At 42.8% G+C, this 13,741-nt stretch overlaps 1 protein-coding gene across 1 annotated transcript in view; it reads right to left on the bottom strand.

The window, feature by feature from the left end:
- MAML2 (mastermind like transcriptional coactivator 2) overlaps positions 1–13,530 on the bottom strand; it is a 344,112-nt gene extending 330,582 nt beyond the window's left edge. The window contains exon 1 of the mRNA XM_090265827.1: positions 11,898–13,530. Within this exon, the coding sequence (XP_090121953.1) occupies positions 11,898–12,410 (513 nt within the window). The 5' untranslated portion in view covers positions 12,411–13,530. The remainder of the gene's footprint in view (positions 1–11,897) is intronic.
- Positions 13,531–13,741: the final 211 nt, after the last annotated feature.

Below are 13,741 nucleotides of genomic sequence, written 5' to 3'. Positions count from 1 at the left end.
AAAGAAAGACAGACAAACAGAGAGACCAACGTATACAGCAAAAACACTAGTCAATTCCTGAGGAAAGAAAGCTCTACAAGAATATTTTCCTTCCCGTTTTACATTTTATATTTCATGTAATCATTTCCCTGGGGGACTCAGTTGGGAATATGTTTACCCACAGAAGTGTCACAAGTGTAGTTAGGAGGAGGTGGGGGTGGGGGGAATCAGTGTTCTCTCTAAAAATAAATTTGATGAATCTGATTCTAACTCTGTAACTGTGTTTCTTCTGTACTGGAACCCTAAACCCCAACAAGTAGGATCAGATATGGAGTGATTTGTTCATTATTTCTAGGAAGAGTGTTAAGCAATTGATATGGCTGTGGGCTTTCCCTTCGTCACAGCTGGCCCTTGTTCCCAAGATCCCTTCAGACTCTCCTCACTAGTACTTGCTTTTAAAAAACAAAGCATTACCACCCTTGTCGCCCTTCCTGCTTTGCATTCTTCCTCACGGATATATTTAAGAAGAGATGGAAATTTGAAAAGCAAAATAAAAATATTAGGAAACATGTAAAAATTTATCAACTCAAGAGGGGTTGCAGAGGTGATCCAAACCACACACTCGAGAAAGAAAATAAGCACCAGGGAAGTAAAAGGACTTGACTACATTGTGCTACTAGTCAGTATAGTTGGGAGTGCTAGGACCTTCAACACTGAATTCCCGGCCAGTACCAGTACTCTTGCACTAGATAACTAATAAGTATAGTAAGTATAATATGGTGTCACTATACCCCTTTCTCTTTGTCCATTCATTGTGAAATGTAAAGTGGAAAGAAAAGGAGGGACTTAAGAGTAATTTGCTCCCCTCTGGAAGTCATAGAGTTTAGAAACACTGCAATTCAAGACAGAACATGCTTATTTTCTCCCCTGTATGCTGTACTAGCTGGCAAAGTCTTCTGTGACCTAGAAGATCGAATGCAATTACATTGCCCATATATATTTGCTATGCTGTTTGACTCTCCCAAGGGCAGCATAACAGTCCAAGGGGAGTGACATCTTTACGAGGTTAACCCTTTTCTACTTTAAGAGTAGACTATCGCAGGCAGATGTGTTCCCTGGAGCGTAACAGGAATGCTGGGAATTTGGTAGTTAGGAGGAATGACAGCACCAGACCATCATTTAAGAGGAAAAACTAAATTGTTGTCTGGAGGAACAGTACCTAGGGAAGCCTGTGAGAATATTGATGCTTATGAAGTCGAAAGTGAGATGACAAGGGTGTGGGGGGTGGGCTCAAGTTATAATACAGGGAAAAGAGACAAAGAAGAAGGCAAGGAATCTAATATTTGTTACATTCTACCATGTGTCAGACAACATGTCAGGTTCTTTCAGGCATTATCTCATTTAACCCTCACAACCTTTTGAGATAGTTTCTATTATCATGAAAAGCAGAAAATGAGTCTCAGAGGTGTTAAATAACCAGTCCTGGACTATCACACCTGAAGAGGAAGGCCCATCTTTCATGCTAAGGTTTTCCATTCTGATTCAGTTAACCTTTGCTAAGTTACAAACTACCCCAAAAATTAGTGGCTTAAAACAGTGATGCAATACTTCCCATGATTCCCTAGGCTGGCAGGGTGGTTCCTCTGCTGATTTCTCCTGGACTCACGCACTCCTACAGCTGCACTGAGTTGGAGGAGGGGCTAGCCTAAGATGACTTCACTCTCGTGCTGGCAGTTGGTGCTGATTAGGGGCAAGGGCACCTTAGTTCTCTGCATGTGGATGCTCATCCTTCGCTTGGCTAGACCAACTTCCTTACATGGTGGTGTCAATGTTCCAAGAGGGCTTGTTCTATTTTTTAACCACTCTATGGAAGTACGATTGACATATAAAAAGCTGTACATAGTTAACATTTACAATTCAGTAAGTTTGGGGATAAGTATGCGCCTGTGAAACCATCACCGGCATCAAGACCATAAACATATCCATTGCTTCCCAAAGTTTTCCCTGCTATTATTTCTATTATTTGTGGCAAGAACACTTAACATATGATTTGGACTCTTAACAAATTTTAAGCGGAAGAGAACTTGTCCTCATAAGTAGCACAATGTTATTTCTGTCACATACTCTTGGCTAAAAGAAATCATGAGGTCACTTGAGATCTAAGGGGGGAAACAGCATCCACTTTTTGCTGGGAGAACTGGTAAAGTCACATTACAAAGGGATGGATGGAAGAAAACATTGTGACCATTAAGAAAACAATCTATCATAGGCTTTAAACTCCATGCTTTCTACTAGCAAAACTTCAATAAAAATCCCAAAGTGCCCTTAATGTTCTTTTTATAGGTTTACAAAAAGTTCTTAATAAAAGGACTACTTTTAATAACCTGGAATAGTTGTCAGAAAACTTGAATTCTAAACCTATCTCTACGGCAGTGGGGTCTCAGAACATTTTCTTTCAAATGGGCTTTTAATTTTTTCATCTATGTGAAAAGGTATGGTCTGTTTTCTCTCCAAGGGCTGATGTAGCTCTATCAATTGATAGAAGAGTGTCTTATTTTTAGATCAATATGAACTAGCTTCGTGGGGGATGGGCAGGATGGTGATAACAAAAAGAGTAGAAATGAGATGGCTTCTATTTTGCAACATACTCCCTTTCATTACTGCGGTTGCAGAATTTGGGAGGCAGTGAGCAAAGGACACTTCTGGCCATGCGTGGTTCAGCTCTTCCATGATCTGAGTACTGCTCTGACCATTTCCATACATTACATGCTAAGTGGGCATAGGTCCTTGAGCATTACACGAAGGGCTTCTAGTTAGACAAAATAGTTCCCATGCAACACGCACACCACACCAGCTAAGCAGACAGTAGAGGTGAAAAGGCTCCTGAGCAGGTCTCTTCCTGTGGGAAGTGTGTAGCTGGAAGCTCTCTCAGAAAGATATTGCTGCCTAGTCTGTGGAAGATCAGGTTCCCAAGGAGAAAACTAATGTTTAATTTAGCACAAAGACAGCTCAGAATCTTTCTCCAGGGGACTGAGTCTGCAAACAGATCCACATACAAAGAATCTAAGCGAAAAGGAAGCTCTTTTTGGTGTAATGGCTACAGGAATTGGGTGCAAACCTGCTAGTTGTTTCTGTCAGGAGGACCACTGCTCTTTCCTGTTTATTCTTGTCTGTACTTTGTACTTTTTCAACACTTCTGTGAAACAATCAAGTGGGATAAAACCAGTAGCACATACTTTTTGCTGTGTGAAATTACATGATGCAGTGTGGCAATCAAACGCGCAAGCCTTAGCCGGTTTAGCAAGTATTGGTCCACTTAGGTGAATGACAACAACAAAAACTTTGTCTCTCAACCTTCTTAGCCAGAGAGTATTTTTATTTGTATATAAATCAGACTTCAGAGACCTCCAGAAATGAGCAATGTACACGTAAGTATGGAATCATCATTCCAGACACAGTACAGTACAAATTGTATTCAATTAAGCTACTTCTTTGCACCATGGTTACCATGATTCTAAGAGATTATTCTGTGTATCCAACGGACTTCTGGAAAGTAATTAGCAGTTGCTTACGTAAATTTTCTGAAAACAAAAACAAAAAAAAAAACCCTCAAACATGTAATTAACTTTCTATTCAAATCCATCAGAATTACCTGAAAATAAGTTTATTGTACAATGAGGAATTCAAAGTGTTGTGCTTTGTGTGGGTGAGTTATTAGTAGGCTGAAAAAGACCCACAAATATAACTCAGCCACATTTCTGACAAAAGATGATTTTTAAAACAACAATCTGAACGATTCCATATTAATCTATAAACCTGTCATTATGACTCAGGAAGCAGGAACACTGTAAAAACAATATAAAACAAAATAAGCCCAACATGAGTTTGACTCTACCTTCTCTAAGAATATAATCCTTGCAGAGGAGGAAGGAGATGTAAATTTAAATGATGGGGAATAAACAAACAAAATTCAGACTACATTCTTTGCTCTGAGTTAGAAGCAATATAGTCAACCTTGCCCAAACATCATCCACCTAATAAGATTATCCTTACTTTATTCCTGTTATTTCTTCATAGAAATATTGTGCTTTTGATTAAGAATTATCATCACTAAAACTTGCTTGGAAACCTTGGCAATTTTCCTCATGTTTCTTATGGAAAGTCACACTTTAGGAGGTACCGAGCAAAGGCGGGATTCCACTGAGAATCACATCAAGGCATGACATTTTCAACCTGCTGCAGGAAAAGAGGGCAAATGTGAGTTGCCTGTTCACCTGCAGTTAGTTGAAGTGAGCTAACTGATTCCTGAGCAACTTGAGCCAGGGATCTGACTTTCAAGAGCCTAAATTTAAATCTCCACAGCAGGAAACTTCTAACTCTTTGTGACTGCGTGACCAGATTCACTTAAGAATTATTCATCAAGTCTGAATTAATAATTCAGTTAAATGGCAAATTTGGGCTACTCAGTTCTTAAAGATTCCAAACTCTGAATAGATGGTTTACATTTCTCATTTACCCACAAAGCCCACATGCCACACTCGCTGAGCAAATGAATGGAAATCCATCCTCTATTTTAGAAGTAAAAAGTCAAATAAACACTCTAGTCAAATTTTAGAAGAGGACTTCTAGAATCCCAGGAATTGAAGAGATATTCATTGATCCTCTTCTCAAGAAGGTCACTATTTAATGCATTGCAGGGAAATGCAAGTCTAGCTCAGATAACATCTCCATATTAAACTATTCAGGGAAACTGGATACTATGATATCCCCCATTGACCATTTATTAAAGAGAAAAGCCACGTGCTTCTATGAAGTGTCCCTGAGACACTACAGAGATAGAATTCAAGACTGGGGAAACCATGAATCTGACTTGAGTACACCATGTTTCATATTAACAATAACAACAGCTAAAATTTATTGAGCCTCTGCTAGGTGGCAGGCAGTTACTTCATTTACCCAACAACCTTAAGTAATTAGTTCTATTACTGTTATTTCATTTTATAGGTGAGGAAACTGAGGCAGGAGAGGTTGACTAACTTTATTCTTAAAGTGAGAAATATAGCTATTACATGATAGAGCTCACCCCTGATCCCAGGCTCTTAACTTCTATGCTGCCTGCCTCCTAAATAGCCAATTTTAACATTTCTATTTCCAACCCCACCTACTCTCTTTTTAGGCTGTAAATACTTAAGAGGGAAAAGCATGTATCACAGTGCTCATCATGGATACATTAATTCTCATAGCTACACAATAATCCTTTATCGAATTAATGGATAATTTCTTCTAACTTTAAAAGCATCCATATCCATAATCTTGATATAAAACCATTAAGACCCATGAAGGGTGTAGTGTATGCAAGTTCTGTTGTTTGCCCATTTTCATAGCCATTCCTTTGGCAATTAGTTGTGGTAAGGCCTGACTCTAGCCTTCTTCAAGACTTGTGGAGCATGCATGAACTCCTCTCTTCATGCCCTCAAAAAGGAAATGAAACAGCTTTTATTCTTTCACAGCTCTTCCTTAGATTGCTTAGGGAAGGGTGGAAGCTGGCACCCATGGCAGATAGCCCACTCGCTGGCTATGGTCAGCATCCTAGCATCGTGCCTTGAATCAGGGATCCAAGGAGATGTTGGCTTTTCTCCTTTGCCATCTATTCCATATGGTACCTTCCCTGTGTCCCAACAGGGGATCCTGGTATTCCAGTAAACTTGGGGGAAAATAAAAGATCTGTAACACATCTGCATTAAAAGGCAAGCAAGAAGTAAACCTCAGAGACCATCTGGACTCTCAGCCTTTCATAAATTTCTGCTTGCATTTTTTTTTTTTTTTAATGAAAACACCTTTTCCAAGTTAGTAAACAAGCAAACACATTTGTTGGGAAGATCAGTTTACATGTCAAGAGAATATACTTGTACCCTTGGGGCAGTTCTCTTCGCACTGGAAGGCCTAGTGAACCTAAAAAGACAGGTGGAGTTGGTTCTGCTTCTTTTAGTTTCTCTTTTGTGTCTAGCAAACATGCTTTTAAAACTGTCTCCTTCTGATGCCAAAGGCCATGTCATGCTGTATATAACTCACTGTGAATGTGAGTAGTGTGTAAATAGCAAGGCATTAAGCAGCTCAAGGGACCTGAAGATAGGTAATATGGAACACTTAGGTAATGTGCTATGAGAAGAGGCTGCTGGAGGGGAAATATAATACTTGTCCTCAAGTATATGAAAGATTATTATTGCTTCACATATGCTGACTCTTCTGAGTCGTCCTCCTCTACCATTTTCCAGGGCTTCTGATTTTACTCCTTCCAGGGCTCCAGACCCTCCAGGAAGAGGATACACCTTACCTGTCCCCTGCACTACTCACACCCAACTACAGGAAGTAAGGCTTCACTCTCTGTTCCTAAGCACCTCATGTTCATGCCCACCCACACTCGGCCACCCCATTCCACATTTCCACATTCTCTCCCTCCTCACAAGCCCTGCTGGTGGCCCACATTCTTGATAAAGCTCTCCCCTTTTTTTGACTACAAACAGTACTAATGTTTTGAGCACCTGTGTGTCAGGCTCTGTGCTGACTGGTTTGCTAAAGAATATTAGCTTTATTCAAAGAGGAAGATACTGATGACTAAAAAATAATAAAATGATTCCCTCAAGCTCATTCAGCTAGTAGGTGCAAAGAAGGGATCTGAACACACTTTGATCTACAAAACCTATGCATTAAATTCTTCCATTTACTATATGTCTATGCCTCAGGTTACTTATTTGTAAAATGGGGCAAATGTTGCTTACTCACCTGTTTGGGTTTTTTTGGTAAGACATTACATAAAATATGTAATAAAAGTGCCTTGTACATGCTAAGGCTCAGTAAGTATTTATTCCTCTCTCTGCCTGATTTCCTATATCAGTTTTGGTCCATTCTACCTAATTAGTACTTTCATTATTAATACTTTATCGATGTAGTCTTGATTAGCCTACTAGACTATAAGCAAGCAGAGACTATATCTTTAGCAGTATGTCTGTTAGAGTATGAGGGAAATGAGCAAGAAAATGCAGAAGAAAGAATTTAAAATTGTTTTCCTTAAACACGACCCTGCCTATGAACATATATAAGGGACAGATTAAAGAACAAGAAAGTAGTAGAATCTACTCAGAAGGGTTTAGCTGTTTGCACAGCAGAACTGGATTTTTTTTTTTTTCCCAAATTTCCTTTTAGGCTTTTTTGAGATTAAATTGCAGTGATAAATACACACACAACACCAATACAAACAAAAACAGCTAATCATGGCCAGTCTTTTAGTGGTATTTAATTGTTATGTCTAAGAACATCTGAAAACCCATGCTTGTCTTGGGACCTCCAAAAGGTGCACGGGCACAGGGAAGCCATATAGCATTAAACTTTAATGTGTAGAAAAACTGGATGATCATCACATAGCAGTGACGTTACTTCAAAGAAAGCAGATGACTTCTATAGATAAGTATTGACCTAAACAAGTAAGACATCTTGGTTGACATAATAACATCACTTTGCTGTCAAAAAGAGCTTTCTGTCGATTTTTGATAAAGAATTGCACCAACTCCTCTCTCCACTTGAACTCTTTTGCCTTTGTGAGATCTTATAATTGTATTTACTTGAAAGAAGTAGTAGGAAGGTCCTGGATAGATAAGAACTCTCCCTTTATTACTCTGTTCTGGAAAACAGAACAAAAATAGGTCAGTTCTTAAGGAAATGATGGCTGCATATATAAATAATGTAAGCACTCCTATCACTTGCTCTGGGAAAACATTTATCACATAGACAGCTACAGAAACTGAGATCTGGCCAATAAATTGTTTCTGTTCTCAGCCCCCTATTAAGAGCTTTCAAATTTTGAATTGTCAATTGGAAACTTGATTATTATCAGTTAAAAATAACCAGGGAACTCTGGCAATGATTTAACTTGTTTGACTTTCTTAAGCTAACAATTAACATTTTAGAGCATTGTTGACAAAATATTTAACTTTCCCATGCTGTTTGTGCAAATGACTTTTTCTACTATTCCCTGGATGTCTTGGTGGACACACCTTTCTGAAGCTGCTCACGTTCCCGCAGGGGCTTTTGAAAGATGTGAATTCAGAGACCCTAAGCACTTGCACAGCATTGCCCATGTTAGTTAAGTAGGCTTTTCTGGGACCTTCAGGAACACTTAAGTACACTGATATCTCAGTCTTATCTTGACAGCACTGAATTTGAAACACCAATCCCTCTATTTACAATAAAAGCTATTTCGCCACTTCAACAGACAACTGAAAGCTTAAGTATGCTTTTAATCCCTGGAAAAATGGGTATTATGATTTGTTGTTCAGTAGTTTATTGTTAGTAATATTAGTAATAATGCCTTGCATTTCTGCAGTGCTTTCTTTTTTCCAAAGTGTGTTTGGAAACGCACATTCATTTGCTTCTCTCAACAACCCAAGGCAGTGTTATTGTTCCCTGTGTTTTACAGATGATTGCTAAGTAACTTGTCCTAGGTCATCCAGCTGGTAGTGATCAAGCAGGCACAGAACAGAGGATGCAGACTCCTTGTCTGATCTGCTTTCTTTCCTCCACACTACATTAGAGAAAAGATAATCTCTAAAGCCAAAGATGACTTGGAACCACTTATCTATCCAACCTAGCAACAGTGTATGCAAGAGAAAAAGAGCTTGTCTCAGGCAAAAGGGAAAGATTAATAATGCACCACGGAAGCTCTAAACCGTACTGTTCCATGGACCAGCAATTATTCAGTTTTACAGTCCATTCAGAGATTCAAACATACTTCACCAGAAAATGATTTAGTGCCTAAAGCCTGCTCCAAGTGGTTAGAAATGCAGATCTGCTTAAAGCCTGACAATCCGGGCCCTCTAAAAGGCTCTGCTCCTACAGTCCCTGCAGCAATGGGGCTTCCCCTGAACTTGTACTTGAGCTAAATGAAGAAACTGGCTGAGTAAAGGCTGAAGAATTAGGCTCTCAATGTGGACGGAATTAGAACTGGCTTGGAGGTTATTCTTGCATTGTTCTTGCATCTTAGGCTATTGAAAAAACCCAGACTTTATATATTTCTTGCAGTATTATATATTTCTTCAAAGTCAACACTATCCTATGGAACAGAAGTTCCCCTTTGACCCTCATTCAAATATTACCAACTATACACAAGGCATTGTGCTAGCAGGTATGCAGGATACACAGTTTTCATCTGAGGGCACAGTTTGTATTTGATTTAAGATGATCAGTATTCTCTGCCTTTCTCCAAAGGATGTTTATGGCCACTTAGGGCATACGAATTAACTATTAAAGTGATACATTCAACACACCCAGACAGAAATACATCTGGTTATGGACACAGGAGTAACACAATTAAGAAAGAATTCTGACACTCATTCTGTGCAAAAAGCCCCTTTACATTAATAGTGTTTTGGAAAATAAGAGGAGTGGCGTGAAGTGAGACGTGCAGGTCTAATAGGCTTGGCGAATCACTCCCCAATGCCAGGCCTCCCTTCGCACACAATGTTATCAGGTTAATACAGTATTTGCATCACCATTTCTTGAGTGCCCAGCTGAGTAACAAAGCACCAAATTTAGAAGCTAAAATGGAAAAGGGAATTTCCAATAACCAAAAGGGGAGTGGTGGATCAGCCCTTGCAATGCCACACGTTTTCGATGAAAAGCAGCCATTAGAAGGGAACTGCTCCTTTTACCCCCTCGCTCACAGAGCCCCGCACATCCTCACTGCAGTCAGAGAGGGCGGACTCCTGAGGGGCCGTTTTAGGTGATAGGGATGGTTGGTGGTTAGGAGAGAGGACACAGATTCTCTCTTAGACCAGGATGGTACAGTAACTACCGTTGGCTTCTGCAGCAGTGAAGCCTGCAGTCAGGAAAGGCCAGACACTGTTCTCTCACTTCCTCCCAGCCTGGATATTGCTAATCGTAAAGTTACAATAACCACTGGAGTTGGTTTCATTTCACATCTGAAACTGCACCCCCCACCCCCCAAAAAAGGCAGCCTCATCTTACTTCCAAGCAGAGGAAAAGCAAAAACCAAAAGAACAAGGCTGTGAACAGACATGCCACCTTCCTTCCAGAAGCAAGGATGTGACACCCACATCCAATGTTGGCTCCCAGAATAGAGATCAGTCTTCTCCACCGAAAAGGGCTGGGCGCCTTGCTCCCTGTATCATCCCCAGAAACACTTAGCAGGAGACTGTGAAGCACACAAAACTGTATTATTGGATGACTTGCAGACAGATTATAAATTGACTGGGGACAATTAAGGCATTTAGATACTTTTGGCTGCAGATGCTGGTGACATACACATGCATACAAATCTCATTCTTCTCGCCATTCGAGTGATTCTTTAGCCCCCTCCTTCATCTCAGCATCTCTCTGTCACAAAACAAGCTCGCCTTGCTCTCTCTTGAGGGAATTTCAGGGAGAGGAGGGGCCAGAGCAGGTGGTAGGGAAAGGAAATTAGTCCTTGAAGCTCTAATACAACCCCACAAACTAATTTTATTCAAGGATAACACAGCAAGCACTGCAGTTTTACTCTTAGAGGTTATTTTTCATCTGGAGTCGGTGCCAGGAAGTTGCAGGTCCAGGCATCCCAAGCAAAAAGTGTGTGTGGTGGTGGGGAACACCCTCCCACAGAGTTTCTGGAAACTTCACCCCCACAGACCCAGGCCAGGGATAATGAAGATCCACAAAGCAGCATCCTAGGGACTGGTCTGCAGGGTGTCCTCCCCCTAGCGCTCCTTTTCAAACTCCTTTTGAGAAGTTGGACACAGTGCCCTGCTTCCTTTGGGATTTTTGAGTACTTTTCAGCTTGCCTGGCTATTTCCTGTTGCTGACTTTCATTAGGGCTGACTTGGGCACACTGAGCCGTGCTGTGAACAGACACAGGACTTCAGAAGCCCCACAGAATGCAGAAATGGAGGAAGCTTGCAGGCTGCTGGATGCAGGGCAGGGCTCCACCTTCGCCCCAGAGGCCATGGGCCCGTAGCTGTGGGGGAAGCCGGGAAGCATGCACACTGTGTCACCTGACCAGGACTGGCACCAAGAACCAACCATTGAAGGGATAGCCCTTCTGGGGTGGGGTGCGTCTGTGCCTCTGAGGAAGAACTTCTAGTCAGAAGCTTAATCAGAACTTTCAGGTTGGGTGTCCTGTCACCAGAAGTGACTGAAGACAAGGTACTTCCTAGGATGAGAGCATGTCAATAGCTCCTTTGTGCCTGCCCACTTTAATGAATGCTGTAATCTGGCTCTCACTGTAGTGTCCATGAAAATAAGCTGCTAGATGGGGAAACAGGATGGGGGAATCTACAGAAAATCAGGGAGTAGGCCTCTTAAAACTATTCCTTCACTAGTCTGGGATATCTTCCTCCAAATTTTGTTTTTTCCTGGGGGGACACTTGGGAAACTTCTCTGTGCTGCAGATCACCACTTGGGTTCTCTTAACCCAAGGAGAACGGGAAAATGGGACAAGAAGGAAAAGGCTTTGATAAAGGTCAGTTTGACTGTTTTCAGGCTGTAGAATGGCTTGTTGGGCCTAATTAGGGCTGGCTAGCCACAGCAGCAGTACCCTTGAGACCTGGCCTTCCTCAGCAGCTCAGGTCTCGCCAGACTGTAGCCACCTCTTCTACAGGCTGTGGACCTCAGACAGCCTCTGGAAAACTCAGGCTTCTTACCACTTACGAAATACCCTACAAGTAGAGAAAAACCCATGCACGAGCACCAGCAGAACTTGATGAACAGGAGCATATGCCACACAAATAGCACAACCAATGACCTTTGAGGCAGTCAGGTGACATCTTGGCCCCTTTCACCACTGTCCACTCCACATCAGGCCAAGGCGAGCTCCACGCTCACAAAAAGCCACGCGGCCACAGCCAGAATCATGAGAAAACCAGGGGCCTTACCGCAATCAGGGCTGAGTTCCTCTGGTCGCCCGGGGTTGAGGCTGGTGGTTGCTGCTCTCCATCGATCCCACCACCGCCACCATTATTGCTACTGTTCAGCAGGTGCTGCTGGTGGTGATGGTGATAGTCCGGCGGGGGCGGTGGGGCTGCTGTCACTGATGCTTGGGAAGATATAGGCGGGGCAGCAGGGGGCGGTGGAGGGGCTGTAGTGGTGGCAGTGGCCACGGCGGCCTTGGTGTGTTTGCCAGTCTTCCTTGCCCCCTGGCCATGCTGGACAAGGCTCAGGAGCTGCAAGGTGCTCTCTCTTTCCCGGTCTGAGCTCTCAGCTCTACCACGTTCATAGCGTCCTTCACAGCTCAGGTGGTGCTGGCGGCAGACGGCGATCCGAGCCCGGAGGCGCTCCACGATAGCACTGTGCACTCTTGGGGTAACTGAGCCCCCTCCAAGGAGCCCCGCCCCAGGGGCCCCCCCTAGCCCTCCTGTGGGGGCCTGCGGGGGCGCTGTGTCCCCCATCTTAGTGGACACAATGATTGCTGCCTCTGGGATGGTGAGGTGGAAAGAGGCTACTGCTGCCTATTGCAGGAAAATCGGTTTTGACAGTGTGAGTTCAGTGTTCAGGGCCACATGAATAGAAGTCTTCAGAGGTTGAGGGGAGCAGTGGAGAAGGTGTGGGGGAGGGGCGTTAGTAAAAAGAGGATGAGGAGCAAGAATAGAAACCAATTGCAGAGGATAAGTTGGAAACGAACCCTGATCAACTTACTCTAATTGCATTTGACAGCTCTAGAGAAGTTGGACAGAGTTGGTGGGGTTCCCCACCCCCTACCAAGCGGACAAGAGCCACTAGGTACTGTGTCAGCACACAATGTGGAGGTTAGAGCCAGAATTCAGGGACTGTCAAGCCAGAGTCAGACAGAACCGGCAAAGGGAATGGGGAGAGGTATTAATAGAGAGCTGGACTCCCCCTCACCTAGTTGTTTCAGAAATTCTTTATGGAGATGTTTCTGCAGAGAAACGCATTGCTACCATGGTCTGTGTAACCCGCAGCCTTTACTTTTCCTCAGGTTAAAAAAAAAAGTGCTGTTTCAGAGGGTTTTTGAAGTCAATGTTGAAAACATAAAAAAAATCAAGAGAGACTGTCTTTTGGCTTTTAATCTCTCCCTTTCTCTTCAATCCGGTGTTGTCTCCTCTTTGGGAACAGGGGGATGTCTTCTCCCAAAAGAGGGAGACGGCTTTTCAATTGTTAACAATGTCAGTAACTGGACTTTTGGGCCATGCTTTTCTCTTCAGTTAATCCAATCACCGGTAAAATCCTCATTCCCTCTAAGGTTTCCTAGCCTTAAATGAAAGCAGTCTGAAGTCACTAGCCCCTGAGAAAGATCCTTCAACACATTTTCCCCCTCCCGCTCAGGTTTCTATTCCTCAGCCCCGGCTCTATTCTAATACAGTATCAAGAGAGACAAACTCTTCCGAGAGTAATTTACAAACGATGGTCGAACTTACAAACTTCCAGCAAATTGCACCGATTCACGTCCAGCCACTTTTCTGTCCACTTTTGTACATTCCATCCCGGCAAGTGGGTCTGAGGGTCTGGACTCGCAAAAAGCAATGTGCTTCTATCTCTTGTATTGCTTCGCTTTATAGATGGGGGGGGGGGGAGTAGCTTGTATTTTCCTTTCTCTTTCCCGTCTGTTGTTAGCCGCTTTGCTGACCACTGGCTCCACTGCCCCGAGTCACGGCGATACACAGGCTTTCATTGTGCTCCGATAGGAGAGGGAGAGAAAGAGAGAGAGTGAGACAGAGAGGGAGAAAGAGAGAGCCAGCAAGCTGCAGATGGGGGGGGGGGG

The sequence above is a fragment of the Furipterus horrens genome, unplaced genomic scaffold (assembly GCF_987537825.1).
Source record: "Furipterus horrens unplaced genomic scaffold, mFurHor1.1.pri manual_scaffold_2, whole genome shotgun sequence".
Lineage (NCBI taxonomy): Eukaryota > Metazoa > Chordata > Mammalia > Chiroptera > Furipteridae > Furipterus > Furipterus horrens.
The sequence above is the reverse complement of the archived record's forward strand: the minus strand, read 5'-3'. Positions and strand labels throughout refer to the sequence as shown.